Source organism: Strix uralensis, chromosome 3 (assembly GCF_047716275.1).
Source record: "Strix uralensis isolate ZFMK-TIS-50842 chromosome 3, bStrUra1, whole genome shotgun sequence".
NCBI classification, from domain to species: domain Eukaryota; kingdom Metazoa; phylum Chordata; class Aves; order Strigiformes; family Strigidae; genus Strix; species Strix uralensis.
In genome coordinates, this window is record NC_133974.1 from 92,853,238 (window position 1) to 92,881,224 (window position 27,987).

Below are 27,987 nucleotides of genomic sequence, written 5' to 3' on the forward strand. Positions count from 1 at the left end.
TATTCTGTATTATATAAGTATATAGGAATGGGAGTTGTTTTCATCAGAACTTCAGATTATTCATTTTCAGTAAACTGATGGTTTATGAAGAGACTGGTGGAGCTCCCCTGTTAGTATGAAAAAACCAACCTCTCCAAAATGATAGTGTTTAGTCTTTGTCTGGGATGAATTAGATGGGGATTTACAGATACACATTTTAGTTTAAGGGTTTAATTTTAATACCATTGTATAATAATACGTATAGAGAGATATGTACAATAATTATATATCGTTATATATAACAATACGAATGATCTGTAATGATAGAGAGTTTTTATGTATAACAACATGATGGGAAATAAAAAGAGGAAAAATCTTGGGGTAGCATTGAACTGAGGACAATGGTGGATCAAAGACAAAAAACTCATTATTCCAATTGTTATTCAACATTCTGTAATTCTAAGTGCATTTTTAGTTTATTAGCAATTTCACCTCTGAGAATACAGAGCATGTGTACTGTGATAATTATGAAATGCAAACTTTTAATTTATATATAGATAAAAGGAGATAGCAGTTCCTTTACATGGTTGCTCAGCAACTTTTTCACATTAAAATACTTATATTCACCAGGAGAACAATGTTCTGTGCTTAAAAACAATCCTTTGATAGATAGATAGATAGATAGATCAGCTTAAACATCAAATGCTTCTTCTTGTCCAGTTAAATATATAGTTTACCTTTTGCCTATTTAGAAAACAGTAATGTATTTTAGTTGTGTATTTATTTAAAGTTTTGTGTATGTGCGTAGTTATTGTGGTTTCCTCTTAGTTTCTGGTCACTGAAGGATTAGTAAACTGTTGAGTGTTGTGATAAGAATGAAAACACTGCCAGGTGAATTTAAGTTTTGTGAAGCCTCAGCATTATGTGTTCGCTGGTGATGATACATAATCAGATCTTCTTTTGATTCTTATTTGTTTTTAAATCTTTGGGATGAACATGTACAGCAGAATTGGTGTGTATGCTGGATTTGAACAGAGAAGCTACTTGCTCTGTTTCAGCAAACAGCAAATTTTTACATGTTCATGCTCCAAGCAGCAAAGCAAAAAGTGGTCCTATTGACTTGGCTTGTTTTGCTGCCAAGCCATGATTCTGCTGCTTAATTGTAACTGGAAATCTGGTATTTTTCTTATCCTCTTGATACTTTTGCTTTTCAGTACACAAAAAAATGGCCTGATATTGGAAACCATTTAGTCACAAATGTACTTTACCTTATAGAGTTCTAATAGAATTACTGTTTAAAGTACAAATCCCATTTCAACCAGAAGCTGCCAGTACTACTGGAAATCATCTGCATTTGAGCTTAATTAATAGACGAGTTGATATTCTAAGGATATTTCTCAAAACTTCTATGCTTTTTGCTTCTCTCTGGACCTTGGCTTGATTTAATCTTTCTTAGACAATTAGAAATAGTTTTATAAAGTTCATCTAACTGCTTCCCAAGGCAAAGTTTCCTCTGCATACTTCTTTCAGAATTCCAAGGAGTATCTTTTATAAAATGCTATTGTGTTGTAAATATGTAGATTAGATTTAATGAAACTTTTCCACAATAATGTGTCATCTTTCAGGTTTTTCCAGAAGTCATTATTTTTAATTCTATTCATTTTACCTTTTTTTGTCAGGAGACACTTCCAAAAAAAATTCAAATTAAACAAATGTCATTTGAACATGACTTTTATTAAAAACTTGTTTTAGTTACACAGAAATTTAAGCATCACATTCTTTGGATGAGGCTGTGGAAAACAAAATCAAATTCTCCCTAATCTCATACTAATTTTCTTCTCTTGTTTCTTAAGATTGAATTCCACAGAACTTTTTATATCAAAGAGTCCTTTGCTGTATGCTTAAAAACAAATGAAGCAATTGCAAGGTAGCTTTCAGTGAGAGTCCTTCACCAGACATTAACGGATATCTCTGCAATGAAACTGCAAGAAGCAAGAATTTTGCCTGTGCCTCCAACTAGATTTTTAATGCACTCGCCTGACTACTCTGCACAATATAGGAGGTTGAAAAGAAGCCACAGTATTTTCTTACCTTACAGACAAGCATAGAATGAGTTATAAGGTTGTCATTTTGCCTTTGGTTATATTGAAGAAATAATGTTTTCATGTTAATTATCTGAATGAATTAATAAAAATCACCATATAATTATATACTTGGTTATATGAAGCAAGACTAATGATAAATAGACATGAATTAATCCACATAAGTAATTTGGAAATCTTAATTATGTGTGGCTTTTTGGAAAAGCAAACAACAAAGCTGCTGAAGTATGTTAACTGAAATTGGTAATGAAAAGAAACTAGAAAGGGATTTGTTTTTTCATTTTTTCTAAATCCCTCCCAGTGTTTTCTGTTTGTTTATAACTTAAAATATGTTAGCAAATACCTGAGTGAATCTAAACTAAAGGTCATTTCTTTGGAGGGGATGACAGAGGAACAGAGCTATCCTCAGGGGGTTCACGCCTGTGCCTTCAAGTAAGTCATTTTACCACATTCTGGCAATTTGGCCAATAAGCAGAATATTTTTGGTTCAGTGATGGACTGATGTGCAAACTCAAATAAAAGTGGTCGCAATTAAAAGTGTTGAGTTTGAAAGTCCACTTTGAAATGATAGCTCCATCATAGCAATCATAGTAGTTTGCTGGGCTACAGATAGTTTATCAGGGATCAAGGTACAATAATAAAAGAATGGTTTTACTTAAATTATAAACCTATAATAAGGGAAAATCAGAAAATATTCAAATTATTTAGAACTCCAGTTAACGAGGATCATACTTACCTGTTCCAGCTTGCCTAGCATGTCTAATAAGCTCATGTAAGCTTTTCCTGACTTTGATGTCAGAAAGAATTCCTATAGGAACTTGTACTTTTTTGAATAGTACATGGAGTAATGCACAAGAGTTGCTCTGAACAACCTATACCTTTATAAGTCATGGCTGACTGATACAGTCTTATTTATCTGCCCGTCATAAGACTTCGGTTTGGTTTGTATTGTTGGTTGGACATCTTGTAGTATTGTGTAACTCTCCTCTGTGTGTCCTCGCTTTCCCAGGGTTCTTTGGTGAACTTTTCTGTTTTATCCTGAATATATTACATTCTTGATTTTTAAGCTGCAGGCTCTGTGTGTAGCTTCCTTAAAACCAAACATTGTAACTTCATAAATAATATACACATGCATTTGCATGTATGTATACATACAAATACCAATGGCACAAGCTTTCCTGAAGATTCTTGCTAGCTTGTTCTGAATTGTGTATAGACGTTGCAAATTGTGCAACCGTTCTTTCTCTGTTTCTCTAACAGAAAGGTATTAAAGTGATCAGGGAGTGCATCATACGTAGGTTAAATTCTGAATAATGATGAGGTTGAATCAGTCATTAATGAGACTTAGCCTGGGTTTGGCAGAACTCATGTGGCTGGTTTTGATCTATGTGTCATTAGTAATGTGCACCTAGCTCACGATTCAGGTATTACTTGCCATTTTGTTCTTACATAGTAATGGGGATATTTTAAAGGTATTGTACAATAACGGACTACTTTGTTACTAAAACTTTGAGGATCATGTTTTTTCATTACAATGTCATGCAAGGATGATATATTGAATAGAATATTCTGGTTTGTGTAATATTTTGGTAATCTCCTTTTCACACTGTAATATATGATGGGAGAGGATGATACAAAGGGTCCCTGTTTGTAGGAAAAAATGTGGGGAAGAATTGGAGAAATGAGTTTTCCCATGTGAAAACATTCCATTCAGTGTAGAAAATGTTGCATAACCTTATTTTCTTTCCTTTCTTCTCACTCCATCTAATTTTCCTGTTTTTCTTTTTCTTTATTTTATTGTGCTTTCCTAAAGTAAGAAGAAAAATTGCTTGTGAAGATTCTCAATAGTGGTTTTTGTTTTAGAATTATTTTGTTGATTTTCTTAGCTGCCTTTGGTAAAGTACAATGAACTTTCGGATATGTTGACAAAACTTGCATAATCTTGACTTAGTTTTTCTTTTTTTCCAGATGTTTTATTTTAACCTACAGTCTCATTAATTAGAGTCTAGATTTAGCTTCAGGTGAAAATGTAAACCTTTGGGACTTACAAGAAAACATTTATGTGGAGATTTAGGATAGGAGATTAAAGCTTGCTTAATAGTTATGGATACGTGTTCTGAAATTATTCTTTACAGCCCTTGAGTATAAACATTTGTGCCCTTTATACATATATAATTTTGTATCTGTAGCGTATTTAGAAGTTACAGTTAGGCAATGAAAAGGTGAGCGTTTGAGTTCTGGCACAGGACTGAGCTCGGCACAAGTATAAAATTACAAGTGTTTAACTGAGAAGTAGGCCTGCTTCTCATTGTCCTATACAGCTGCAGTGCTTTTTTGTATCAATAAAACTGTTAGAGAATTTAAATTTTTCTTCTGTAATTGTACAGCAGGTATACCTTACATTTTGTTTTATGAATACCTTTGAAAGGCAGGATTGTTATTCAAGATAAGACTGTCATTGCTTTTGCAGAGGCGTGAAACATAATTACCTCTGCCTTTCTTCCACCCTGTTTCTCTTCGCTTCTCCTCCCTCCTCATATGACTTTATACACACCTCATACAACATGATTGCTTAAATCACTGCCTAGACAGTGGCATAGGAGGTATACGTAGAGGCAGAGGAGAGGCTTTCCTGAGCTGCTGGTTCTCTTGCAGAGCTGGAGTGCGTGGACAGAGGCTTTGTGCTGGGCCCTGCTTGTGCCAGTTGCTAAGGTGAGGGGACAACTACTCTGCTGCTGGACAAGGGCTGTAATTGGAACTGAAAATATCTTTTGGAGCAGTATTAGTCACACCCTTTAGTTTTCATTATTCTTTTGAGAGATGTTGTATTCCTATGCAAAATAAATACTAGTATCTACCACCATGTAGCAGAGAAAAAATTTCCCTTTAAGTAAAAAATAAAAATTAATGACAGAATATCAGTAGTGATGAAAATGGGGGAAAGGGTAACCTTTCTCACAAAAGAAGTTATTAAGCTGAAGTAAACATTATTCAAGTGTTTGTTTTTTTAGCAGCCACCTGGAATGGCCACCGAAGAATAAATTCAGAAACCAGGGTCCTCTGTTAAGAATGCCTTGCTTGTGTCCCGCAGTGGATGATTTGTCTTAAGACCAAACAAAAATAGGTAGTAGACTGAACTTCCCATGATGAGACAGGAGAGAGATGAGCTCTCAGAACTAGGATTTGGACCAGTTAACAGATTTACTGGTCATAATTTGTGAAAGGGCACTTGAGAGTATACGGAATATAGAACATCGTGATTGTGTTCCTCTAATACTTACAGGTCCTCAGCACATAGAGGATGGTATAGAAGCCTCTGGGTACTTTTTAATGTAATACTGAGTAGAAGTCATGAAAGAATCAGTGCAGAGATTTGTTGGTCACGAGAGGGAGGATCAGCTGATGCTGAAGTATCTGATGGCTATACATGCACTCATACTGCTTTAATTTATGCTTTCATTTGCTGTTGCCTCGCTTCCCATTGTAGTTTTGCTTAGAGAGAATTTGTTTTACCTTATTTGTTTCTGCTTCCTTTCCTGTGAAAAACACTAGGGAAAAGAAAAACAAATTGATTACAATATGACAGAAATTTGTCAGGCATTTCACACAAACTACCAGCAAAGTATACTTTTTTAATGCTTTGGGAGATCTTTGAGAGGAAAGAATAAAACCTCTGGGACTTTTTCTCCAGTCTACAAATATCTATGGACAAATTTATTTTCTCAGAGAAGCTGGATCGTATTTGTAGTGTCAATAAAATTAGCAAGGAAGTTTTCCTCCTGTCTCCCTTTTCAAAGTCAGTATCTTACAGAAAAATGGTATACTGTGTCTGAAACCATACTGGAAAGAATCCAGGTGGTCTGTACATTATTAAGGGATGTCAAAATTATATTGGCTACATATCTCCTATTGGGCTTTCCTAGAAATCAGTGGTTGGAGACTGGCACCAAATTCTGGCATCAAGGGCAGTGCATTCCAAGTGATAATTTACCATGTCTTTAGGAAAGCTTTTTACCTAGATTATTCCATATTCCCTATACATCTACACGTCAAAAATTTTTCCTGTTATTCTCAAGTCATGGCAAATTCTAAATTAATTAATATTCTTCAGAGTCTTAGCAATTTCAGCCTATTTAATGGAGGTGGTGCTAATGCAGGCGTTGGAGCACCTCGCATATGAGGAAAGGCCAAGAGAGAGCTGGTTTTGTTCAGCCTTAAAAAGTAGGATCGCTGCTGCTGTCTACAGCTGTCCGGTACACAGGTGTGGAGAAGGCTGAGCCAGACTGCTCACTATCAAATTCTTTATTTTTCCTTTCATTCTGAGTAGCCATTTTGATTTGTGCAGTTGGTGTATGCGATATGGGTACATGTACACACAGTGCTGCAGTAGTTAAGAAGGAGAAAATCATTTTGATGGCCACTCTTATATTGAAAATAGATTAAGGTAGTCTGTACAGCCTTCAATTCATCAAATAAATACTACAACCACATATCTGACTTTCAGAATAGGAAACAGCATTCATGCTTGAGAACACGGATAAAAACTTTACTGTCTTCAGTATCTTTTAAAATGAAATAATGAAAAAATGTTATTTTTCTCTGCAGTGCTTGCTCTCTCAGCCGAAGTTCTGGGCCATTCAGACATCAGCCTTACTCCTTCGGACCAAGCTTGAGAAAGGAAGTACTCGCAGAATGGAACGGGCGATGAAGCAGATTCAGGTAAGACTTCTGAGCTGTCTTGATATAAACAGGGGTTCTTTATATATCAAATGGAAACAGGCAGGAGTTAGGAGCTTCTGCAGTTCCTCGCTGAACTGTGCAGTCAAATAATTTTCTAATTGTGTCTCCAAATTAGATGCATAAACCACAAATTCTTTCATGTCTGCCAGTCTTGAGATAAACTCTTACATGCAGAAGTAATAAATGGTCACTTTCTTTCAAAAACATGGCAAGTTTTGGAAGATTGAAATTAAAATCTGTTTTCTTACCTCTGGTTTCTGACTTCTGATCTGAGGAGTCTTTTGTGTAGAAGTTCATGAATGTAAAGCTGCTACTAACATCATATTTTTTAATAGTTTTTACTCAAATAAATCATCTGTAGAAAAGACTGAAACCTGTAAATAGTAGTTGGTATTGTGAGAACAAAAAAAACCCCATTTGTGAATAAAGCAGCACTTTCAATTTACAGTTTTGGTGTGATACTTAGTGATTAATATTTTTATTGCAAGTTTAAGGCAGTGATTAAATAATCTTGCTCCAAACAAAGAGAAGATCAGTTTTCAAATACAAAAAAGAAATTTTAAGATCTGAAATGTCAGCTAATAGGATTTATTTAAAAAATAAATATTTCAAGGAAAAGGTCTGTAGGCTATATAAAGATTTTTTTTTCCCTTCCTATTACAGGGTTTTGTCAGTCATTTGTCGTCTTTATGCTGTTAAGTCTTGTTGTCACACGTGAACAGCAGGCGTTCCTATATGTCCATCGGGCAACAGTCCTGCTGACTAAAACAGTCAGGAATGTATAAAATTTAGATTATGGTGCTATGTAATTAAATCCTGAAAAGCTGATGTTTCATTTAAAATCATTATTGATGCATGAATCTCTGAAGGAGTGCAGGTTGGATGTGCTGCTGCATTTTTCTTTTGCTGAGGAGGACATAGAGTTGCTATAGTGGAATTTCCTGAGGTCAGTAGGAGAGTGTCAAGGAAGCCAGGATTCCAAGTCTGGGAGATGTAGCATCTGACAGCATTTGGAAAGCGATCTCAGGATCCTTGATGCCCTAAGTCGTAAAACAGTTGGAGTGTCTCCAACATTTTTGTCTAGTTTGATTAAACCTGAGTACGGAAAATTGTTATACTATACAGTTTGACAGTCTCATGACAGAAATCTTCTTGAAGGGGTTATCATTGCAAGTACATTCATCTGACTTCATATGCTGCAACTGCAGTAATGTGAAGAATCTGATTAGCATGCACTGTGACATTTTGGGAGGTGACTTCACAGTAGACACAGAATCTGTGATTTTTAAATATTATCTTTGATCTTAGTATGTTTATGTTTGCTTTCATTAAGTTTTCTAGACGTTTGAATACAATGACGTATTTGTCTTGATTTGTTACGGTATCAAGCACAGTTTCCAATAATAGTTAAAAGTTGTTTAAGGATTGATATGTGCTAAATTAATCAAATAACTTGAATAACTTTCCATTTAAGGTTTTCATTCCTGAGTTCCACCAGATCAGAATTTTTTAATATCATGGTTTCTAGCAGTTCTAAGATGGAATCAGAAAACATAGGGTGGACAGTGTTATTTTCATACATTTTTGATATATCATCTTCGTGAAGATGTCAAAGAGCTAGCAAGTTCTGCAGCTATTTATCAGTAGAAAGTGTATTTCACAACCACAGAATTTTCATACAAATTGTTTTTGTGGGAGCTTTTTGTTTGTTTTACAATTTCATGTTTACTAGTTCAGGTTGCTGTAGAAAGATTAGATATTGAAGATTAAGGGAGGATGTGGGTAATAATGTGGATAATCTAAATATGATTAGATTCCCCCCATTGTTTGCAATATCAAATATTTAAAGGAATTATAAAAATTCTTGTAACACAGCTTGAATAAGAAGTGGTAAACTAAATCCTCTAAGTTACTTTAGGGTTGTTTAAAGAGTGCATGAGCTATCTCAGGCTCTGACTTATTGATGCTGGGACTTTCCTGTCCTCGTCTACTGTAACTCTCCTTATTTCCACCCTTACCTGCTTCTATGGTGAGTCTTCAGCTGATAAGCATCTTTTTAGACGAATATCACTGGGCAGGTATATGCTGCTTTTCAGCCCTAAAGCAAGCCAGGTTACGTTGTTGGTTTGTCAAAGAAAGCATTTTTCGGCTACATTTTTTTGTGGGCCTGACTTTGTTTAACTTATTTTAATTATTTGAAAATAATTGCAGGTATTTTTGAAATGAGTGTATATTGGTTGAATTTAGCTGCCATACTTCAAGTATTAAATATATCCTTACTTTACTTTAAACAGTTTTTATGAAATTATTTTGTAAGTTGGTTTTTTTTTTTCTAATGGGAAAGCTTCAAAAGGAATTGGAATGATCATTTTCAAAACCTTTTTCTGATTACTTTAAAAAGCTGAACTACGGATAATGTAGTCTTTGGAACAGGTTTTAAAATGATCATTCTGGGTACTCTGGAATGTACTTCAGCTAGTAGCTAACTGGAAGTGAGGAGAGACTTTTTTCTTACCTTTTTCTGGCTGATACTGGTTGTCTCTGTCCAGTTTTTGCCTAATTAAGGTTTGGATCCACAAATATAAGTTTAAAGATTTCTAAAGCCAGTGCTTTTTTCCAACCGTTTTCCTAAGAAAAGGAAACACTATTTCAGAGCTGAAACAGTTATTTTACATTCCACTAGAATGTTTAATCATGACCACTATAACATATATTGAAGTCTGGATCAAGGTACTGCCAACCAAAATGTGTCTCTGGATACAGTACGATTTTTTTAATGTTTGGATTTTTTTCCATACGGCTGTGGGTGAGGGAGGGTGAGAAGTGCTAGAGTGGAAAGTAAGGAAAGAGGGAGAGAAGAAGAGAGGAAGAAAAAAGATTTTGATAAATAGCTCTCCACATAATCAGAAACCTGCCATTTCTACATCAGTTTTGGGATCTCCACCTACCTTCTATTGTAAGAAGGTAATTCAGAAACTATTAATAGTGGAAAATGGGTTGGAATAAGCTGTTAAACCACAAATTGATGCTGAAAGTGCAGCCAGAGCTCAAGTAATAGGATGGGGAGAAAAAAGGAATTTTGAGTGGTCTAGGAGCTATGAAAAAAAGCAAAAAGAGAGGAGCAATTTAAAAAAAAAAAAAAAAAGACAAAACCAAACAAACCAGTTTTTAAAGCACATAGAGGATAGCATCCCACTGTAGTTTCTTGATGTATGAAACAAGTGTACTCTTCCATTTCGGTGGATTTTAAAATATTTTTTAAGGATGAAGCAAAATGAATTAAAATGCCGTGCTTTGTACAAAGGATGGTGAAGTGAGAGCACTGTTACTGCTGGATTACACTGGCAGTGAAAGAGGTGAAGCTGCCATGTGCTTGATTACAGCAGTAGCCTGCTCAGGTTTATCCTACAGTGACTTGTTACAGCTCCTTCCTGCAGCTTGACCTGGGTGGTTACACTCGATACCTCTATACTTGCAGCTTTTATCAGCTAACGTGCCCCTTTTCTGATTGTATTTTCTGCTGCTCACTGCACCTGGTGATAGCATGCCTGTAAGCTAATCCCTTGGTTTTCCTACCACGCAGCACGACATATGCAGTATTTCATACGGTTCTCTCTTGCTTGCTTTTCTTGGCAGCAAAGGAATTTGCCTGTTAGGGGGGAGAGAAATGTGTCTTGAAAGGGTGTTTTTAATAAGACTTCAGGAGAGCTGGGAGACGACTAGCAATATTATAGGCTAATCATTATGTCTAAGATTGAAAGGTCACATGAGATCTTGTTTTATATCCTTAGTCATACACAAATGTATGTGGTTGGGAATTCTGTGTCAACTGCCCTGTAATTTTCACTTAAATAATACTTCAGAGTGTCATTTTCTCCAGCAACTAATGTTTTTCTGTGTGTATGAAAAAGGGAAATAATGATTTTTTTCTTTAAATTGTTCTTGCTATAAATACATGCTAGTTGGTGTTCAAGTCTTTCAAATCTAAAAAGAGTTTATGTACACCTATAGAAAGAAAAGGCTGGTATAGATCTAACAGAACTGGCATCTTGAGCTCTATGACCCTGAATGCAACTTTGCTGTTTTGTTTTTTTCACACTGGTCTTTTAATGGTTCTGCAAGAAAGTTACGTCATTTATCATAGAAACATATCCTTTTTATTTTCAAAACTAAACTGTCACCTCCTTGTCAACTTGCTTCCTGTACTTTGCTTTATTTGGTGGTTGTTCTAAGTTGGACAAAATAAATACTTAAGGGAAGAGTTCAAAAGGGAGAGGGAAGCAGTCTTTCTCCCACTAGGCTGATCTACAGAGGTTTGAGGGTAACAGATTTTTCCCAATTCTTTTGCTTCTCAAGTCTCATATCTTTCTGGCCAGGCCTCTCAAGACCATGGTTGGAGCAATGTAGAGAGACTTTTAGTATGACCAAGGGAATGATATCACTTTGTCTGTTCAGCTAAACTATTAGGTCACTGTACTAGGAGTTCCTATTCATATTCTTTAACCCCCTCTTGTACTCTAGGATTACATTAAATAATATTTTAATAGTTGCTTTTAGTTGTGTATGGAATGGGAAAGGTGAGGAAGGAGGAGAAAATCGCTAATAAATTTGTTTCACATGACGTTGAAAGTTTTAATGGAAAGTTACTGTGAGATGCACTGGTGAACTGAGAGATTTAACTCACTTCCTTCAGAAGAGTAGTAAGTGGAAGACAGACCTCTCCTATCCTATAGAGATCCTGCACTGATATCCCAATAGTTCTCAACTATTATGAATTGTATATATTATTAGAACATGTTCTAAAAAGTGTTTAAGAAGAGGAGAAAACCCAGGTGTCTTATAAAACCTTTCCTTAATGAATTCTGTGCAAGATCACAAGGTCTCCAGAAGGCTAGAAATAAACCTTCTTTCTTCAGAAAGCAATCAGAAGAGGGTGACCTCTTGGTGATAGTCTCAAGACACACTTTTCCAGAATGTATTTCATTTTGCTTAAGCAGGTGACAGATTTGACAGAAGATGTTACATGACTTAAGTGATTCTGGAGATACACTGAACTCATTACACACTTCAAAGTAATTAATGTGGTGGTGCTTGGCTGCCCCCATTTTTCTTCCACTGTGCAATTACCATACGGGGGCAGGCAAGGGGATTCAGAGATCCAGTCTGCCAAGAGCTATTCAGGAATAACTGAAGTGGTTTTGTGCCACTGGTGAAAAAGAGAATATTGAATAGTATAATTTTCCATGTAATGATTTCTGCCTAGAAGTTTTCTACTGCACTGTTGTATTTGCCAGTTTGGATCAGCACTATTAGCTGGTGTGGGGAAAAGAATGAAGCCATTCTTCCTGTGCTAAAGTTTCTTCATATTTTCTCAGGTAGTACTTTTAAAGTACAAACCTTTTTGCTCATTTGAGAATTAAGTACCTGAGCTGTTCCACTTCTAGTGTCAATGGTCTTTCTAAAAGTAGCCAAAAATACTAAGCCTCCCATTTTTTCCACGTTTCCCATTGAATATTAGCTCTGAAAGGATTTGCCTTTCTCCCTTTAGAGTCTCTTCACTCAATGTCCTGACAACTTGAATGATGATATTAGGAGTCATAATGTCAGACAGGAGAATCCTTAAACCATATGGAATAGTAATACTACACTTTTTTTTAATAGACAAAGTGATGACAGCAAGTTCCAAAGAGGAATATGAGTATCAACAGATCCAGGACACAACATTCACATCTTTCTGCCTAAGCTTTGCACTGGAAGGCATAAGCATTATAAGCTCAACTTCAATGAAATAAACAATTAAAATAATTAAGTTCCACATGTAATCAGACCAGATGTAAGGCATGGAGGACACTCTATTCCCACCTATTGCTAATTTGAATAGATGAATCTTTACAGCTGTATGTCATAAATATCATTGCAAATCTAGGGATAGGTATCCTGCAGTGAGCTAACAAACCATTTTCTGAAATAGCCCAGTACTGGTAGACAGATTTTCTTGAGTCTCATTGTCCAATGCGTATGCCAGGTAGTATGAACCAGACTCTCCCTTATCTGTTAAGGCACTTGTCTGTTCCTCCTATATTCTAATTAAATTCTAAATTAACAGCAATAGCTTTTCTTTTTATTTCTTCCTCCATCCTTGTCCTTACTTCCTCCTTCAGTGAAAAACAGAAATCAAAGCTGATGCAAGAAGTCTTTGGATCTGTTTTTCAGCACTGACTGCAGTGTGCCTTCCCCCAGAGCAAGCTGATTTGGGACCTATAAAAGCAGTGTAACCACAACAGTTTGGAACTTAATGCAGGCTTGCTATTTTGAAGCATATGCAGTTCCTCTGCAGGTTTTGCACCCTGTGCAGACTGTTTTTAACTACTGTCACCAATGGCAGTATCACTAGCTACAAACAGGGGACTTGCATCAATCTACACAAGATGCAGTTGTCCTCCGTGGCTGAGTCTCCACACATATGATTGCATGAGACATATGTCTGCTGGTTTAGGGCAGATGTATGCAGCTATACTGAGCTGTGACAAAAACGTCAAGACCCCTGATAGAAAAGGGGGAACCTTCAATGCAGATCTCTTTGGGAGGGGGACTACAACTACCTCTTCTGTTCCTGACTCACATAAAGATGCAGATTAAAGTTAAGTTAGGCAGATATATCTGGCATTTGAGACTGCAGAGTAAGAGAGAGACTACAGTGCTATACTGCAAACAAACAAGCTGCAGGCATACCAAAAAGGGGGCATGATGCATGTATGGAAATGGGGATGTTCTTTCCCCAAGCGCCAAATGACCTAGCCTGTATTTGGACTAATTTTAAATGCAGTGCTGTCATGGTAAACTGATGGATGATATCAGTATTCTTGCTTTTGCAGCAAAAAATGAGTGGTCTGGTTTTAAATCCATCCTTCACAACTAAGCTTGTAAATCAAGCTTCTAGAGACTTTAGGGGAAGTTCTGCTTACAGCTTTTGATGCATCAGAAAAATTAATAACATCATTGATAGGTGAAAAGGTTTTTTCTTTGAAAACAAAAACATTCAAGAAGGTACATTTGCTTGATAATGTAATAACTATAAATTATTTCAGATAAGTAACATTAAAATAAGTAAAAACATAAATGTAAATGGGATAAAGGTAAAAAAATATACATAGTACTTTTCTGAAGATTTTATGCCCCCTGTAAGTGGATTTGTCCTGAGGCTGAAGTCATTAACAGGCTTTAACATCAAAACCCCTATCGTTGGCACTGGCACTCAGTAACTTTGGGCTCAGTATTTGTCCAGAACAGTAAGCTCAGCATTCTGAAAGTCAGTAATGCTGTTGTGCTGTTAGAGGCCTCATGTGTTTTACCATGCTTCTTTAGGTGGTGGTGTTTGACTACAACAAAACTTTCCAAATGGCAGTTGCACAGGAGATGCTCTAAATTGCCTGGTATACTGCTTGGCTCTCAGTATCAAATGAAAAGGAAATATTACGTCAGACATTCATGAACCCAGTTATCTTCTACTCATAACCTTGACCTCTTTTTGCTTGTTTTGATATCAAAATGCTTTATATTTAATTTGGGATTGTTGCACTCATTTCCTCTTGTGTGCTTTCCTTCCCCACCCAGCTGCAAAAGCCCTGGCTAAAGAAGTTGAAGCTTTTTTTAGTAAAATGACATTGACAACCTAAGTGAATATTTGTTTCTTAGCCATCTAGTACTGTTTTCAAAGTGAAATACACAGTTGCAGGGCCTGATACAACAAACAAAACCTTTCACATTAAGAATCTACTACATGACTCATTTTAGAAAAAATACAGACATGTACAGTTCCAGCACCCTAATCAATAACTTCTGCCCCAGCTATCAACATCTATTGACATCATCTCACCTCTGAAAAGTTTACCTGGAGATATGCAAAAACTCTTCTTGGTAGTCCAGTACTTCAAGTTCTCTTGCATAGATGCTTTACAAATTTTTGGCTTTCCCCTTTACTGACATCAAAGTGATTGTATAAGTGAAACCAGTACTGTAGATTCAAGAGGTAGTCTCTTCCTGAATAATTCTGGAGTTTGAAGTTGTTATGATGTGGATAACTTTGTATGATAAACTTGCTTAAACATGTTGGGGATACTTAGGGAGTAAGCTTAAGGTGAAGAATTAATTTGTTTGCTTGAGGACAAAGTAGTAATGGAGTGGGGAAGAATGAATTACCAGAATATCACAAAGGAAAAGGTCTGGGAAATGTTGTATAAACAGTAGTTTTCCACCACGTAAAGTAGAAAAAAGAAATAGTTTTAACTGGTACACCAGAGAATTAGGCTGAAAAACATTATAGATAGAAGGCCTACTAAAGGTAGTAAGTAAAACAAGCATATTTTTTCTAAAAGCTCACTCTCTGAAATAAGGTTAACCAGAAGTAATAAATCTATTTTTTTAATAGAGTAAGAAGTGTAGAATTGTTTAAAATTGATAATTTAGCTGAACTGTTTACTTAAAACTGTTAATATCTTTATACATTCATCATCTCTGTTGATGATGCAGTCACTACCTGTAGAACAACAAAGTTGAAGTGATAGCGCAGTTATGACGTAAGGTAGGATAGAGAAAAACTGGTACATCCAATTAATATTTAGATATTGTATTACAACATTTTATTACAAAATCAGTAATCTAAATTAATACGCCAGCAGGATATGTTTTGATGCCAACATTTTAAAGACAATTGGACGTATGATCTGGTGAAAATTATTGGTGAAGTATCTGGAATGAGAGTACACTGAAGTAGTAAACCAGCCTTCAACAGCTGCCACGCAGGTGCAAAGACATATTTTCTTTCATAGCTCAAAACCTTTATTCAGAGTTGAGAAACTCCTTGGGAGCTGATAAGGCAAGAAGGCATATTTTTCTTGTTTACTCTATAAAATTAGGCCTGAAACACTGAGATCTGCTAATTTTAATGATTTGTAAAACAGTGTAATCAGAACCTATGCATTTCTAAGATATCTATAAAAAAGGAGCAAATTGTAAATGCAAAATGCATCAATAGTTGTCTTTCTGGTTACAACACCTATAATTTTATTTAATTGATATAATAGTGTACATTTGCTTTATTTGTGAATCACACTTTCATTTCTATCTAGAAAAGTCTTAAAACAATGCCGTGTTAACTTTATTTAGGATGTGAGAAATGCTATTTGTCATGCTCTAATACTTAAATTTTAAAAAAACAGGAGCTTTATGCTGAAGATACAGTTGTCTTAAAGATGTTTGCATTGGATCCTCCTGATTTTAAAAATAAGATGGAAATAAGGCTATGTATAATTGAAAGACAGTCTTGATTCTCATCACTGATGGAAATTAGTCTTTTAAAAGAAACTAACATTAAGTTGCAGATGAAAAAAAACAAAAAAAACCTGAACACATAAAGCAGTGATAACAAAAACCCCAAAATTATTTGCTGACTGAAATAATATGAAGTTTATTAATTCAAATTGTATAAATTTTTATCGGTTCTCTCTGGCTCAAATACGATTTATCTTCAACGACACATATCTGTATGCATATTTTGGTTGATTAGGGCAGTAGTCTATTAAAAGTATGGAAACCATTTACTCCATAAAATGGCTTTTTAAGAGCCAAATTAAGACAAACAATGAATTTTGCATTCTTTTCAGATTTTAATAGTTCTCAAGAAGAATACACATATATGCAGAGCAAGTATAAAATGCCCTGATGATGATAGTTTTGCAGTTATAATTCAGTAGTGGTGATCAGTTTATTACAGGTAAGAAATTAAATTATTTCAATAAAACAAGGCAATTCTCTTTGTCCTCTCACAGTTTTCTCCAAGGAATATACCCCCAATCTTCCCCTGCAAAGACTGCTAAATGAATGAAACTTTTTGGCATGATGAGAAGGCACTAAGTGCATAGGTTACTGCAGATCAAGAAGTTCCAGGGCCACAGTGAACTGTTCCTCAAAACAGAGGATGAATTAGGTCTTGAAAGACTCATTTATAGTCATGTGTGTAGTAGATAGGGCCTTCTTATTTGCTGAAATGAAGCTAAGACCTACAAAAACAGTTGCTGGGAAGTAGTACAATAACAATGAGACAAATGTTATTGATAGAAGTGTTTGTGTCTATGTGTTTTTTAATATTTTGAAAGTGATCCAGCATTGTTCTTGAAAAATTTTTCCATTAGAAGGTATTTTAGTGCTTCTTTAACCATTGCAGGAAATGAGAGACTAGAGACTGGTTTTAGTTTTAAAAGTATTTGAAGTAAAAGAATATGGACAATAGTGGTGCTCTAGTACTTGTAAAAGTTGGAATAGGTAGTAAGTCAAAGCTGACTTAGCAAATGCCAATAGTTAGTGGTCCTTGCTTTTGTCCTTGTATACTCACTCAATAAAGAAAGAGTAAACAGTCTGTCAGTAAGGCTTTTCTTTTTTCCTGATACAAAAAAAAAATTTTACTTCCTCAGGTCAGCGTACAAACTGTGATTTTAAGAGAAGCCAATGCATTTATTGTCAAAGGAGATTTTCAAAGGAAAATCTGATAAAAGCTGAAAAGAATTACTCTCAAGTTTTACAGTAGGGGCAAGAAAGTGGTTGTACAGCCAAATTTGGGTAGAGTCTGAAAACATTACATTGGAAGCATTTTACTTCTATTATGTAGGTCAATACCAGGGATAATCAAGGAGAATGCTTTAGGCAGTTTACTTCTCGAACACCAGTTAAGAGTAAAATTTCAGCGTATCAGTTTCTGCAACAAAACTGATGAAGTATAAGCCACAGAGATATGTAATCATTGACCTAGAGAGTATGGATTCACAGAAAGTGGGGTGAAGGGATTTGTAAAAAAGATCATTAAACTGATGACAAATCTTTGTGAGATAAATTTAGAAATAGTGAAGAAAAATAACGCTTGTGGAAAAGATAAAATAGAAAAGAATGGACTATTGTGTAATTAATGAGGGAAAATGTTATTTTTATTTTTTTAGATTAAAAGATTGTATCACAAAAACAAGAACTAATTCCAAAATGAAAATGTTCATGGTTTGAAATTAGTTTATAACTGTGATGCTGTAGTAGGGAGTTAGAATTGCTTTTTCTGGTAGATGTTTCTGCTGAAGGAATTTCCATCATGCCAAGGGCCTAGTTCTCCAGTGAGTTACAGGGAGGGTTGGGTTATTAAAAAAATATTTAATATGGTAACTACGTGGTTTCTAAATGTTCAGAGGTAGGAAATTTTTGGAATCTAATATGTAAAGAATCGGTTGATTAGAAATTATTGTACTGGAGACAAACTTTGCAACAGTGTTGGCTGGATGTAGCTTCTAACCAGAGAACTGTTTGCTGGCCTAACTCAACTCATTTAGTTCCTGTTCCAGTTATAGTTATGAATTGAGGAATATATTTGGCTTCTGAACTTTCCAAACTGATTTAAGGACCATTGATTGAAATAATCATTTGGATCAGTGTATGGAGAGTTCTATGATGATATGATATGATATTGGCTCTTTTCAGTATTTCCATTTGCTTTAGCAGTTACCCAGTTTCTTCATAGTATTGCTGTCTGTCTGAATGTTGACAACTATAGCACTGTGGTTTTGTGATAACACTTGGGCGTTTTGACAGATGTGGAGATGTTTTTGTAAGTGATATGACCTACCATGTCTGAACTAGATTTTAAATGGCATAAATATTATTGTTTGTAGCTATTACACACATTGCTAGGCTATACCTGCCCATTTTTCCAGATGCAGATCTGTGCAAACATTGAAGTTGCCTAGAAATAGAAACATGCAGTAAATGATTCTACCACAGAACGCTTCATCTCCTGCTTTATTCCGTTTCCCCCTGTGTAAAATGTGTGCAAACAAAGCTCATTAATAATGGTGCAAGTTTAGACACTTAAGTTATAAAACGCCAAATTATAGTGCAATCTTAAACTGTTTCAGGAGCTCTGAGGCTGCACCTTGCCAGGACAATTCATCTGGTCTGAAATCTGCCTTCTTCCCTCTGGTTCTTCGTTAAAGGTGCAGGCTGAGGGTTGGATGAATGGCCAGAGGCCCAGCAAACTCCTGAGCTCACATTCTTCTCTCCCCTGGAAAATATGGTAGCAGGAAGTAGGTGGTGGCAGCTGCTGGAGGAGGACTTATTTGTCTTTCAGTCCTCTTTCTCTCACCCAGATACTTAGAGTATCTCAAGTAAAAGGGGACAGCTGAAACCAAAGTGCATCTGTTGCTCTGAAAGTGGTGTGCTACCTCCTCCTGAAGATATGCAAGAAAATTGCCTCCAGTGCAAGACTGGTACCACTAGAACTTGCAGCTGATTGTCCTCGGTTAAGTAATTGAGGCTATTAACTGATTAAAGGGTGTATGTGTTGCACTGACTGTCATTTTGTTTCTACAGCCTATGGTTTTCTTGGGCAAGGTTGTTAGTATCCTGAGTCCATGTTTAGTTGTAGTTGCTCTTTGGTGAAATAGCACAAGATCTGTTGTCCAGTCTCTGTCTCTTAACCTGTTTGGTGCAAGTGACCAGCACAGACCATAAAACTCCATCCAGCTGAATGAAAATTTTATTTTGGTTTGGTTTCTTAATTGATTGTGTACCAGACAGGCTGTGCCCAACACTGCTATATGATTGTGGAAAGAACTGTATTTTTGTGGATTCCTCCTTTTCTGATAAAGAACTGAGTCTTCAGGGGAGCTTGATGTGCTTCTATTTTAATATGTCATACAATCAGGCATGGAATATTTAATGCATTTAGAGTGCTTTCATTTTTTACTGGAAATCAAACTTATTTCAAGCCAGTTGTTGCTGAAGATGCTTATTTTCCTCTTTGGTGAGTAGATCAATCATTAACAGAGAATGATAGGGGGTTTGTTTGTTTTTCCCTGATGTATAGAGAGCTTTCCAGGAACATGTGAAGAACTGGATTGGATGTCTTTCAAGAAAATACATATACTGAAAACAGATGACTTTATATGTGATTGACTTTCTTTGGGATTGCTAAAGTTTAAACACTTTGCCTGTGTGTCATATTTCTAATGTACTTACCATCATATACTCTATGGTTGTTGGGTCAGGCTCAGCTACTGGAAGAATGTGTATTTCCTGCCAAGTAATTTTTCAACAGAAACTACTGGGTATCAGTCAAGGTTTCACTGTATAGGGAAGCTATTCTTAGGAAAAAGATAATTTTTTTTGTAAGAAGGGAAAAAAATGGGTGTCCCAAGATGTTATCTGAGACATTCTGATCAAATTCAGGACAAAAGAGACTCAACTTGTCTGTCTTTTCTCTTCATACTCCTGTCCCCTTCACCAAATAACTAAAGGTGTTCTTGAGATTTGCAACTGAGTAAGAATAGTTGAAAAACAGATTTCAGCAAAAGAGCACTTTCCTGGTGTAAAAAGGAAAAAGTTGGCTATTTCTAGTACTGCAAAAAGAGCTGTTAGCAATTAGAGCAGCCGAATATCTGTGGTTTCAGGTTACTAGACAATATTTTTTTCCTGCTTTTACAGACTTCTAAGGACATGTAAGTAACATGAAAGAATCATGCTTGGTGTGATTGCCAGTAAAAAACTGCACTGAGTTACCTGATTATATCATGTGTTGTGTTGTGTTTTTCCCTTGAGATATCTATTTCTTTAACAAAATACCATCCAGTCGCTACCTTAGGTAGGAGGAAGCTGAAAATGTTCACATGCTTGCAATTAATAACGCGGTCTTAAGAACTCTTCCTCTGAAATTCTTAATTTTATTTTAAGTATTTGTCATTTATGTTCTTCAGAAATTACTGTCTAATTCTTAAGTTCTAATTAATGTTTTTGCTATATATAAATGTTTATTTTGAATATTTGTTTATAGTATATTTACTTATAATATGTTTTGTGATAAATCTTGAATTAGGCGTTTTCTGCTACTTACAGACAACTTGTAATTTTTTTTATTTCTTGTGTGTGTGTATATATATATATACACACACACTATTGTACAATTTACCATAAGGAAAATGCAAATGTGAGGTATATGGTAGGTAAACTCAAATCTTCCAGCAATAGAAAAAGTACAGGGTGTTTCCAATAGATTATTCTTCTTGAGCATGGTGTTCGAGGTGGAATACAGAATAGATTAAATGGGTCATAAAGAGGCATGTATATTTGAGTATCATACCTAAACTAACAATGCAATACTGTGTATAAAAGTTATTAAACAAAAGGGTTCAGCTTGACTATCCCCTTCTGTTTGTGTCTTTTCTGAGGAAGAACTACACCTCAAAGACTATACCTGTTATATATTACAAAACACAAATGCTTGAGATAATTTATTTTATATAACACTTTATTGTAACACCTGACAGGGGTGGGGAGGAAAGATCACAGTACACCAGAATAGATGGTTTCTGGCACCAAATCAATTAGATCTTTCTAAAGGTTGGAAGCAGGTTCCTCCTTTGCCAAAAAATGGACACAACCTTGGTTTAAAAATAATTTTATTTGCTTATGCTTTTAAAGGAGGTAACAGCCTTAAATGCATCAAACTCAAAACATTTTAGAAAATTTTCTAGGCATAATCTGTCTTGGAGAGTGTACTGCATTATTCTCAGGTTAATATCAGGCACTGACAGTGAAACTAAACCTGTGTGCAAATGCCACAGAGATGTCTGTCCTGAAAAAGCATCTACTGGCATTCTTCTCAGCCCAGAAGCTTTAAACTTTTAAGTATTTGCTGAGGGATAGCTGATGCCGAGTTTCTTTAGCTGTTTAGGGGGAAAAGGAAATAGGAGATAGCAGAGGAGAAGCCATAAACCAGCGTGTGGAATACTGTGAGTACTTATGCTCTAGAGAGATGGAGCATCTTAACTGAAGAAGCCATCAAAATAAGCTACTAAAAAAATACTGTGGGGTGAGTAGTGCTGAATCCAGTACAAGAAGGCCTCTTTTCTTTCCAGATCAAGGAGACTTCTGTGTCCAGTCTAGAGTGGGAGGAAAAAATAAAAGTATTAGTTGGGGAGTTATTCTGCTGTTTAAAAACTGATTATGCTAGTTTGAAAGAATACACGTAGAAAGTTGTTTTCATTTCAGTTAAAAGAAATCAACCTTTTTTTATTCTGTGTGTAAAGCTGCTAGAAACTGGAGCCATTTTCTTATGACTTTTTTTAAAAAAGCAAATAACCTCAGACACTGAACATTGTGATTTCTTTCAAAGTAGTGATTGCTTACAATCAAGTTCTTACCCAAACATTGGTCAAAGTAGTTAAAACACCAATTTCAATGCAAACCGACTTAGCTTTGAAAAGTTGCAGCCTGAAGCCTTCTCCTTGAATGTTTCAGTTAATTTCATTTCAAGCACTGCTTGTTTTTATAGTTCTAGAGTTGGCGTTGCCTTGTTTGTAGTTTCTCTCTGTGAAGCATCCTGACATCTTTGCAGCTCCTGTGTTCTAGGTGCCCTGTAACCATTCATTTACAATACAAAGTAGCCAGTCAGTGCTATACAACATTTTAAAGTTGGCTTTAACAAATTTTAAACCAGCTGTTAGTTCCTAGAGAGCAGTCTGATACATAGTCCTCTAGTTGGTTTAAATATACACACCATTTGTGGTCAACCCTATCAATCAATACTTTCACTGGAAGAATGACTGAAAGGGTGAGCTTGTAGAGTGAGCAAAAATGTAAGTCTTCAAGGCTACAAGATTTTAATGAAACCAAGACAGGGGTAAAAAGAGGGTAAGATTTTTGCCCTTTTAAGAATTGAACTTCTGCGGAGTTCTCACAGAACATTTTCAGCCTTCCGAGAATGTGAGTAATGTAAGATCTTCACTAAGTAGTGCTCTTCATCTTGGCATCTTTGCACAATGTAAGAAATGGTCTTTTTGACTTTCCATGAATCACAAGTCATAATTTATAATAGTGATCACTGAAATAAATTTTCCACAAGTACTTAATGTCATAATTTGCCTTTGAAAATTAGATAAATGAGGGGGAGGGTTTCTTTCTTGATGTTGAAATGCATCCTTGCTTAATAGCTTTTGTTTTGTGTTTGGATGCTTTAGCTCTTGACTATTTGGAGATTTTCATCATTTAAAAGAAATATATCATCTGTGAGCTTTTTAGAAGGATAGCTCATTATTTCTTTAAGTCATTTTCATTTCCAAGCAACAGTTGTCTTAAATGTCAAAATGCCATTCTGAATAATGGTTGAATGTAATAAGTCCAAATGTACTGGTTTTCTGTCTTCTTATCTAGTGATAAAATTGGCAATCAATAAAGAAAGCACTATTTGGTCAAAATCTCCCCCATGAAGTTTAGACTAATCTCAACTGTTTTCATTGTTTCCACATTATATCCATATTTATCAACGAGAAATTATTCTCTCCCATTAAGCAAAACTTTACTGCATTGTTTTATGAAAACTGTTTTATTGCTTCATAGTTTCTGGCATTGCTTCACTGGAAGATTAAGTATTTTGACCATTGGATTTTAGAAGTCTGTGTATGTTTCATTTGTCCCAGTGGTCTTGGTTACAGGAGCTCTTAGGTTGACAAAGAGCTGTTGAAACAACTTTGTTGTTTGGATTGTAAATACAATTTTTTGCTTTTTTTTTAAAGTAAGCTTGCCAAAAGAGTGTAACTCAAGCTAATTACATATCCACAAGGTACTAAAATACTTATAGCACATTAGAAAAGCTTGGAATATCTGATCTAATTCACAGGAAAGAAAATTTGGAAGCCCTGATTATTCTGTGTATTTAATTCTCTCTATTTGTCACCTGCTTCCTAATGTACATACAGTTTCTGAATTTCGGACACTGATTATATATGCTTTCTTCAGCGGGAATGCAGCTTTTATTAGTAATTCTGTATTTATGTGTTACTGAGTACACTATTGCAGAAGAAGGTGTGACAGTTACTGTCATAATAAATCCCAAATTAACTTGGACTATAGTTCTTTCTTGTGCAGCATTTTTCAGGCTTTATTGTTAGAAAATGTAATTTGGCAGAGGACAGTTTAAAAAATACTAAAGCCACTTAAAGTTTTGAAGCTTCAAGAATTATGTAGGCTTTCTGTTAGACAAGTATTTTAATATCACTGCCCCCAAAAGTGAAGATTTTAAAGCATTTAGAATTAGGTCTTAAGGTGCGTGAAAGTTTGAATTAATTTAACAATGAATCTCTGGAAGTTTTACAGAAGTCTGTAAATATTACAGGGTCCACAAGAGCTTCTAGTTGCATAAGTTTAAGAAAATGCCCTGGTTTTGTTTCATGAATGCAAAGCAGAAGAAACTCTTTATTTGTGTGACCAGGTTCTGTGGTAAGGAATCAAAGGAGCTTTTCGATGACAAATTTTCCTGTTTATTCTTAATTTGTAAAATTAGCTTATGAATAAAATAAAAACTTTGTAATTGTACAACCACAGAGTTACACATGTAGTTGCTGTTACTTTTACAAAGCTTTCCTCTACTTTGTTCTTGAGTAAATAACATAGGTGAGCCCAGTTCAGTTTGGGCCATACACCTGCTAAACTCTTAGAAACCATAGTAATAATGAGATGAGAGAGCAGGATTGTTTTCCGTACAGATGCATTTTTGTTACTTATGCCCATTGTCTTCAAACACCTTTTTTCAGGCAGCTGAACAATTCCAGCTGTGTCTTTGTGCCATCAGACATTTCAGTGCCTGATCCATAAGCTAAGACCCACCCAGGCAGTCTCTACTGGTGTTCATACTTTGGCACTTAAAAAGGTATGTAGGTTGATAAGTATAGGCAGATGCCCAGAGTTGGCCATTTGTAAAACTTACATTATCTATTTAATTTTTAATCTAAGATTAATATACTAATTTGTTGTTTCAGTATTGCTCAATTTTTTGCAAAGCCTTCCTTCTCCCTTTCTTGAGGATGTACTTAAGTTTTGACATACTGCTAGTCTACTTTCTTCAAACAGGGGGCTAGGATGTTAGGTGTTCAGCAAATATAGTAGGTTTCACTCCTATGTAGTTTGTAATTTTCATAAGATCAGCAAGCAGAGCTAAAAGGGGGAAATTTGTATTAGTTTTGACGTCTGAAGGGAAAGTTTCTGTTTATGGTATTTATTGGTATGTATTTAGCTTCTAAACCTAAACTTGGGTCAAGAGTGGACTAAGGCAGAGGCTGGAAAGCTAAGCAGGTGGTGACCAAAAGAAGCAGAAGATGGGATTAAATGAGTGGAGGGTTAATTTTCTTTTTCCTGATGATGTTGGTGCTGTGGAGTAGCACTGGAAGTGGGACAAAGCAGGGGAAAATCACAGAATCACAGAACCATCTAGGTTGGAAAAGACCTTGAAGATCATCCAGTCCAACCATTGACCTAACACTGACAGTTCCCTACTACAGCATATCCCTCAGCGCTAAGTCAACTTTACTCTTAAACGCCTCCAGGGACGGGGACTCCACCGCCTCCCTGGTCAGCCCATTCCAACACCTAACCACCCGTTCTGTAAAGAAATGCTTCCTAATATCCAGTCTAAACCTTCCCTGGCACAATTTGAGGCCATTCCCTCTTGTCCTATCGCTTGTTACTTGATTAAAGACACTCATCCCCAGCTCTCTGCAACCTCCTTTCAGGTAGTTGTAGAGGGCGATGAGATCTCTCCTCAGCCTCCTCTTCTCCAGACTAAACAACCCCAGTTCCCTCAGCCGCTCCTCGTACGACACGTGCTCCAGACCGTTCACCAGCTTTGTTGCCCTTCTCTGGACACGCTCAAGTGATTCAATGTTCTTTTTGTAGTGAGGGGCCCAAAACTGAACACAGTAATCGAGGTGCGGCCTCACCAGTGCCCAGTACAGGGGCAAGATCACTTCCCTGTCCCTGCTGGCCACGCTATTGCTGATACAAGCCAGGATGCCATTGGCCTTCTTGGCCACCTGGGCACACTGCTGGCTCGTGTTCACAATATAGAGATGGATACAAAAATGGTGGTATTTTCATCATCTTTGAGGACATTAAAATTAATTTGCATCAAATATTGTTTGGCAAAGCTTATGAACAAGCTGTAACCAGCAGTCATAGATGCAGATGCTGAAGCTTGGTGTTTTTATGATATGAAGGAGGAAAACATTACGGAGGCTGCATAGTTTGCTAAAGATTTGTTGACTTCTGCTAAATAAACCTACCCACAGAGCACACAGCTGACAGGAGAATTACTGGAAGAAGCACAGAGCTAAGGGAGCAGCTAGAATACAAGAACAATAGAGTTGTGACATCAACTTGCTGACTATAAAACATACAGAGGTTATGGACAGAAATAGAAGGGCAAGGAAAATGGAAATAGGTAGTTAGGCAGAGTGTGGAGAGGTCAGGCTGATGTGTGAGATTTTCAGAAGGAATTGTCAGACTTGGGAGAAATTGAAGAAAAAAGACCAGAGACTCACAAGAACATCATGGAAATGTTGTGCATCTGGGGTTAATGGTTAGGAAAGACTGAAGGGTACTTTTTCATTCATCCTATTCTGCCTTCTCAGAATTAAGGTACCAGTTAGGTAATAGATGCTGGACCATAGCGATAGAGCGAAAGTGGAACGTATGACAGTATCAGTTTCCTTTGGCATAACTCAGGCTAAACCCATGTTAAATATGTTAAAAACCTGTAAGAACTGGGACGTCTTAGAGTTGTTAGAGAAGGGCAAAAGCAGGGCAAGATAATGCCACAGTCAACGTGTTGGTTGAGGTTAGGTGATAGAGAAACATTGTGGTTTATGGCTGTTGGGAGCATTCATGTAGAAAGAACTCTTGGGTGGACCATCACCACTGGAGTTCCAGAGGTATTAACTAGGGTTTGATTCAGAGGGTACAAGGAAATGTAAGATGCTAACAAGGGTAGAGATGGTGGTACTGATAAGTGCATAGCAAATAATCAGGTACAAAAGTAGTAAAAACTAATGTTTTAAATAGGGTGTGGTCAGTGGGAAACAGCTGGATGCCTGGTTAGCAGTGGGAGAAGTCAGAAAAACAAAATAAACTATGATTATTGACACAGTCTGTGAAAATAAGCTTTTGAGCAGATGAAAAATATGGTGGAAAAATTGTGGCTGTGTTGAAAGAACGCAGAGGGAGCCCAGCCATCATTTAATGCACAAAGGCTCAACTTTATTAGTACTCACACTTCTTTTATATCTACAATAATTAGTTCATACATATTGCAAAAAGCGAGCTCCTTATAGGTTGCTAAGGTTAAATACCAATCCCACCCCTTATGATTTCTGCAAGGCCTTCTACATAGTCTTGCTTCTGTTCTTTGTTCTTCTTTGATACTTTTCGGTATTTTCCCATCACGTCGCCGTTGTCAGCAGTTCCTCGGTGCTGTGCCCTTTCTCACGTAGCCAGTTGTTAGCAAACTGCTCCACATCTCCCCCGTTTTCTTTTTGCACTTGTGCTAAAAATATTGCAGAGGCAGTCTTCTGCAGGGCCCTTTGCAGAAGACTGACAATACATGGCAACATCAAAAGTACAACCACAATTACCAAGATCACTACCCCTATAGACTTGATCAGAGATATTAACCATCCTGAAAGTCCCCATTCTTTTAACCAGCTTTCAATCCCTAATCCATCTACTTGTTTCAAGCTGTGCAGGCCTTCTTGCAATTTCCTAATCTTTGCATGGACTGAAGAATAATTGTCTGTCAGGTTCATGCAACACATTCCTTCAAATTCCTCACATCCATGTCCTTGCGCTAAAAGCAAAAAATCAATCGCAGCCCTGTTCTGTAAAGTAGCATGTCTAACACTATCAACATCAGTTAAAAGGCCACTTAAAGCTAAAGAAGTAGCGTTAGTCTGTTTGCCAAGCCAACATCCCAACTTATTCAAAGTCGTTAAGGCATTTGCAACACCAACTCCTGGTGCCAATATGGAGGCCGTTATGATCTGGCCTGGATTCCAGAATTCAACGTTATCTCGACAAGAACTTTCAAACTGATGAACGGTCCTTGGGACTCGCTTATGTTTTCGAGTCATATTTAGAATCATTGACACATTTGGTGTTAATAACGTGAGGCGTCCGAGGCTACACGGACCTCCATTCAGTTTAGATGGGACGCCTCCCCAGGCACGATCTCCACAGATTAGAAACACACCAGGAGGTAATGCAAGAGGAACAGCAAAAGATCGTGAGATGTTAGTCGAAGTATAATTGCACC

General features: G+C 36.3%; 1 protein-coding gene across 1 annotated transcript in view; it reads left to right on the forward strand.

Moving 5' to 3' along the window:
• Positions 1-27,987, forward strand: part of TTC27 (tetratricopeptide repeat domain 27) — a 143,132-nt gene that overhangs the window by 69,663 nt on the left and 45,482 nt on the right. The window contains exon 10 of the mRNA XM_074863362.1: positions 6,687-6,800. Coding sequence (XP_074719463.1) covers positions 6,687-6,800 — 114 coding nt within the window. The remainder of the gene's footprint in view (positions 1-6,686; positions 6,801-27,987) is intronic.